The sequence below is a fragment of the Buceros rhinoceros genome, unplaced genomic scaffold (assembly GCF_000710305.1).
Source record: "Buceros rhinoceros silvestris isolate BGI_N320 unplaced genomic scaffold, ASM71030v1 scaffold42009, whole genome shotgun sequence".
Classification (NCBI taxonomy): Eukaryota; Metazoa; Chordata; class Aves; order Bucerotiformes; family Bucerotidae; genus Buceros; species Buceros rhinoceros.
This window is the reverse complement of record NW_010434049.1, coordinates 16412-22696: the sequence shown is the minus strand read 5'-3', so window position 1 is coordinate 22696 and position 6285 is coordinate 16412. Positions and strand designations below refer to the sequence as shown.

The 6285-nt window shown below is 41.3% G+C and overlaps 1 protein-coding gene across 1 annotated transcript in view; it reads right to left on the bottom strand.

The window, feature by feature from the left end:
- Nucleotides 1–3818: 3818 nt before the first annotated feature.
- Nucleotides 3819–6285, bottom strand: part of GPNMB (glycoprotein (transmembrane) nmb) — a 16510-nt gene continuing 14043 nt past the window's right edge. The window contains exons 10-11 of the mRNA XM_010144312.1: nucleotides 4808–4895; nucleotides 3819–3972 (exon numbers count right to left, since the gene is read on the bottom strand). Of these exons, the coding sequence (XP_010142614.1) occupies nucleotides 3819–3972; nucleotides 4808–4895 (242 nt within the window). The remainder of the gene's footprint in view (nucleotides 3973–4807; nucleotides 4896–6285) is intronic.

Sequence of the window (6285 nt, the reverse complement as noted above, 5' to 3'; positions counted from 1 at the left end):
AATCGGGGGAAGGAGCGGGACGTGAACCCGAGTAACCGGCGCAAAACGCGGGCACTGCCGTATAAACCCTCGTCGCGTATCCCGGTTCACGCCGTGTGTTCCTTTTTAAAGGCTATGGATTTGCCTAAAAAGCTGCAGCTGGTTTGAAAGTAACAACTTTTTCTTGTGGAAGTATTTCACGTTTGTGGAACTCCCACATGGCATTAATGGGCACCGGGTGGTTGTCTTGCTGCGTTTGTTTTCCGGTGGAGGATGTTGTCAAGGATTAAAAAGCTATGAGCTACGCAAGTTCAAGCGTTTTTAATCACTGTAGGTGAAACGTGTTTCCCTCCACCCCTTTTCCCTGGAGATGTTGGCATTTACACAGACAGTAAAATAAAAGAATTACTATTTGGAGTGTTTGTCCCTCCCTCGCTGAATGGTAAACTAATGGTGTTAAGACTTAAAAGGCATAATCCTGTGCCTTAGGAAGACCTGTAGTTACTTCAGCTTCAAAGGAAAATTGACTATGCTGTACAAGCCTGGAGGTGGTCAGTTATATTAATAGGCCACAGTGTTTGGAGGTCTCTTGCAAAGTTTAGTTTGATTTTTTTCTACAATTCCTTCAGCGGTTTTAGCCTCAGTTTCAGCTTAGAAATACTTTTGGTAAGACAAAAATGCTACATCTGCTGAGTCTCGTAATTGTGTGGTATAAAAAGTGTTCAAGAACAGCGGGGAGGAATGAAACAAGCGATTTGAACTAATACTTCATTTTAAAAGTAATTTTTAACAAACTTGTTACCCAACCAATGTTTCTTTTTCTCTTGATGACACATTTGAAAAGATGTTCTTTCAAAAAATGACGTACATTTATGTTTGATGTCATTCTTTGACGTTATTTCTCCAAAGGGGATGCCCGAAACCTCTCCTCTAACATTTGCTGACATTCACAAATCTGTTGTCAGCTGTCCTTGCCTCTGAAGGACATGAAGTTCGTTGGTGTCCTGATCTGTTCTGAAGTTGGGTTTCTCAGCTGTTGTGGTTGTTAAGAATGTCTCCTTGCTTCTCAGGTTCCTGGTGCCATTGCTCCGAGTCACTTGAAAGGAGACTGCAAAACCAGCTAGATAACCTGTGGTAGTACCAGATGTGCATAAGTGAACGTGGACTAAAGGCAAATCCAGCTGTGTTTTCTGGAGGTAGATACTGTTTTGATTGTCAGTTAGGTAACTTAGCAAGTTGCTTATCTGTGTATCTCTCTCCCAGACAAAGGAAATGTACTCTTTAAAACGAGTAGATGGTTTATTTGTCAAGCAGCAGTTAGATTCCATTGTGTAAAAGTAAAGATGTATGAAATGGAAGTTACAACTGAAAACACAAAATCAAGTTATAAAAATTTAATATTCTGACATGATATTTGAAGGAATACAGTGCAAGCTATTCTGTAAGTTAACTTAATTCTAAGTTAAAGGATGTAATAATTCTTAAAATATGCCCAAAAGCTGTTTTCTATGCAAAATCTTAAGATGTCTCTGACTCCTAACATGTAGTGTTTTGCTGAGCCAGGATGCTTTCTGCATACAGCCTAGGTCAGCGGTAGCCTGCGTCACCACTGATCCTATGCGTTATAGCTGTGGCAGATTTAATTTTTTTCATGCTGCATTACAGGTCATCTTAAGCTTTCCACTAAACAAACCTCTGTCCTGCTTCAAGCCAGAGCAACAAATACATGTTACGGTCCTTCCTGTCAGCAGTCTGACTGCTAACACCGGACATTCAGGCAGCAGTTTTTTTATGGAATATATTTTGTGTTCAAGTCAGAGGACAGTTTCAGACGCCCAGTTACAGCTAGACAATAGGGTGTTATGTATCAGGAAGATGGAACTGATAGAAAATATGGTGCTTTCAGTATGACTGAAATGGCCACAAAGGAATTAAAATAATTGGAGAACCTAGAGAAAAAAAAAGAGGCTGTTGAATTTTAGAACTAAAGAACGCATCTTGCAGGTATGTTGGAATCTGCATTTTTTATATCCTTAAGTCATTTAAAAGTGTCCGTGCACACTGGGGAAGTGGTAGTGAAGACTAGATTCAGATTATGAATGACAAGAATTTGACAGGTCTGCTCAGATACCAGGTTAAATGTGGTTTTGCTTATATAATGCCTCAGGAACTGAGAACAATAAGGATCAGAGATGTCCCAAGACACAGTAAATAACCCGATTATATTGAAGTATAGATCTTCAAAGAAACAAGTGTTTAGAAATGGATTGTGTAAAGTCATTTTCCCAGCCCCCAGTGGAAGGTTAATTTCATTTTTACTATAGCCTTTCATATTAACAGCAAGGCTCTTATGGGAAATGAATTATTTAAAGCACTTTTGGTCTGTTTTCTCACTGAACCTTTTTAGCAACCTCTTCCCTTCTGCAAATAAGATGCTCTCCTTTTCTCATCATCCAGTATTCCAGCCTTCAGCAGTTTGCTTCTGGTCTCACACTGTAGAACACCATGATGCAGAACGAGGAGCACGTATGGCTAGAAAGACAGATCACTTGGGAAAGGCCTCAGCGAGAGGTTTCCAAGTGCAGAATTGCAGCTAGAGTGAACAAGGGAAGGCATGTTGATTTTGTAGTTTACACTTGCTAATCTGATCGTGCAAAAGCAGAAACTGGAGCATAGTGCTTTACTTATACTGGGGTTTTCAGTTATCTGATTAAGTGGTCAAAGACAGAGGGATGGAGGTGCAAGCAGAAATTAATATGTCTTTACAGTAGGAGAGAGAGGAATGAAAGCTGAAGGGGAAAAGAGAGTTGAATGCTACCCCTTCCTGCTAGAACCCTTGTTCTGATGACCCTTGTGCAGGGAGCACGTCTGCCCTCTGGGGAGCAGTGGTGCCAGCCCAGTGTCTGAAGACCAATGGAAACAAAGGAGACAAAGACAGTATCAGCAACTGCATCTAAGGATTTTACGTGGGACTCAGAGTAAAAGGTTCAACAGGGGGAGCTGAGCAGATGGGCCTCACCTTGTTGCTCAGGTGCCTGTGGTCTTGTTTATAGTGAGACTCGTGCACTGGTACCCATGTCCAGTAGGAAACTAAATGTGTCCAGCCCAGTTTTCTGACCCTGAGGACAACTGGCATGTGATGAGCTGTGTCCATGCTACCGAACCCTGCCAAACAGGGTGGCTGCTGTCAGACTCCTGGTGAGGAGCAGTGCCTCTGGTGGTTCCCACAATCTGAGGTTTGCTTGGTGGGAAGCTAGCTGCTTGGGGCAGAACGGTGCTAGGGCCTCCTGAACAGTGTGACAGCATCAGTGCACCAGTGCCAATGCCTGGGAGTAGCACAGCACGTTTCATTCCACAGACAGAACATGTGCCTGCACCCCAGGTCTCTCTTTCCAGCAAAGGCCTGAATTCTGCAAAGGCAGTAAGCAGCTATACTGGACTGTCTATTTAAGACTAAATATTTACAAACTGGGTTTGTTGTTTTGGTTTCTTTTTTTTTTTTAAATAACCTTCCACCCGCCCCAAGATTATGCATCTGATTAGTTTTGCAGGTAGTTAACCTAGAAGAAAGGTTAGGGAGTAAGGCATGTGCTAGTTATTCAGAATAATGTATCCTAGATCACAAGCAAGAACAGTGAGTGCCTAAAACTACCTCATTGTTTTCTATGAAGGACTGTATTTTAATATTTCTAATTGCACCAAGCCCCCCAAAGTTACCATACCATCTCTATGTGCTTTCACCTTTCCCCCTGGTTTTCTACAGCAACAAAAAGCCCCCATCAAAGCACAGTTCAGATATGAATCCTGTACGTAATCTAAGTCAGTGTTAAACTAAACGTTTAAACAATGCCTGGTTTGCTTTTCAGCAGAGGATTTCTCTCAGTGCTACTAGGGAAGAAAATAGCTTTGAAATTGCTGAAGTAAGCAGTTAGTCCCTCCTGGTTCTCTGCTTGTCCTGCACTTCTCTCAATAGGCTTGTACTGCTTGTATCTCCTGCAAGGAATGAGCACAGTTAGTTGCTGAAAGACATTTAAATGAAAGTCCACGTTCAACATGTGACCGTGCATAAGAGAATTAATCCTGTGTTCATAACACATAGGCGCTCTCCTCCTTCCCTCTTCAATCCCAGCTAATGCTTAGCAGCCGCAGGTCACTAGCGGTGACCACGGCCTGGTGAATGAGCAGGCTCCGTTGCTGAGTGGAGTACTGTTGCTCTGTGGAGGTGTTTCTCACCACTGGCTGTGCAGGGTGAGCGTACTCTTGACTCGGGAGTCTTGGTGCAGTCTTAAAGTTTCATGAGAATCGTCCGAGCCAATAATGCAGTTTCATGTGCTTCTGCTAACTACTTTCCTGAATGCCCAGCGCCTTTTTTTCCCAAGAATTGTTTCTCAGTTATTTAATGATGACTTTTGATTATTCATTCTTCATCTGTCGGTCATTCGCAAACACTTCTTGTAAGAGATTTAGAGCTAAACTGCATTGCTGCATTTGTTAGGTTTTACTGCATGTATAAACCACATCATGCACTTTGGGTTTGCTTACTGCTTACATGCAGTTCCCAGGCCGCCTTGTATTACAGTTTGTGCTTACAAGCACAGAATGTAATTTTCTCTGAAAGTCTTCAATATTTGCATGTTTTCCAATGGTTTTGCAGCTTACACCAGTAATCTCTTTTTTTTTTGAAAATTTGCCAGAATATTTGTGAACAACAATAAAAAAGAAACGGAAATATAGCTAATGCAAATCTAACTTGTTGGTTTTGTGAATATAAACTAGTATTTTTGACAGTTCCTTGAACTCTCTTTAATCCTAGAAACTAACAACTTACTTGTAAAGGACAAAAGCCCCAATGGTGGCAAACACTGCCAACAAACCAAGGAAGATAAAGACACCTTCTGTTGTTCCTGATGACGATCCTAGAGTTCAGAAAGTAGTTTGATTAAAATTTTTTTTACAGTGAGATAGATTTTATAAAGAAAAGGTTATTTTTTACTTGATTACTGTACATTTTGAAGTACACTTAAATACTTCTAATATGGTAAGCATTGGAGGTTAGTGACTTTGGCAGATCATGGTGCTTTCACATCCAAATCAGCTGAATTCTCTGTTCCACAAGAATGTGAGTTGGACTTTGCCAGTTTTCTCATATGAGCTGTGCTCCTGAGACACATGTTTGCCCTTCCGGTATGGAAGGGAATGGAGGATCTTGCTGGCATCCCTCAAGGTGAGACTAATTTGCTCTTTGCCAACTGCTGGGCCAGGGAACTGTTTACACTTACAATACAAACAAGAGATGCAGTCTCTTTCATAAGCCTTAAAGTTAGAATCAGCTTCAGCTTTCTCTTAAGGATAATGGCCACGGGGATGGGGGATAAAAAAGGAGTTTTAAAAACATTATTGTTTGTTGCAGTCCCACGTGCTAAGGTGGCAGACTGTGGCTGAGAGCTTGACGGACTGAGGCTTGTTGGCCTTATCCAAGAGCTGAGGGCTCTGCTTTTTAACATGGTCATTCCGGGAAATCAGTTTTGGGCTCTGCCTGTCATTGAATTCTGCCTTCTGGTTTGCCATCAACCATTTCACATCTACTCTTAATTCTAGCGTATCTGATGCAAGAAGCCAAATCATTACGAGTATTTTTTTTTTAAATTGTGTTAAATATATTAATTTTCCAGTCCACAGGCTGTACCTTTATTGAGTTTACTGACACTGAGGAACATTTTTGGTCCTCATTTTACCACCTTATTTATACATGAAGTAACCTGGAGGTGCATGCTGGATTACCTTTCCAGTTAGTGATTTATAATTGCTGTCTATGAAAATTGAGATATCAAGTCGGGGTTTACCCTTACCTTTACCTTATTTACTTGGTACATGTTCCTCATATATGTCTCAGCTTGTTGATACTGTTGTTAGGGAAGGCTTGACCTCATTTCTAGTTTACACAATATTTTTCCTGAGACGAGGGTTTTACCTTATTTTATGAATAAGGTAGGTCCTTGGACTAGTTTGCAAAGCAACACACACAGATGGGATGGGTCTAAATCATAGGACTGCAACCCATTCAACAGCAGTTTAAGCAAGTTCAGAGCAGATGTTTGTGCAATGTCTACATAGCTCAGGCACAGTCCTGCTAAATTTCAAGGGCTAGATGAGTAGGTACCAAATACTCAGGCACCAAATGATGGGATTTTCAGAAATTCATAAGTACTTGCCTTCTCTTGAAATGAGTGGAAAACTGAGGTGTGTGAGAAATGGTTGCAAACATTAGATGGGCTCCTTCAGAGCGTGACTCAAAGAAGCAACCGC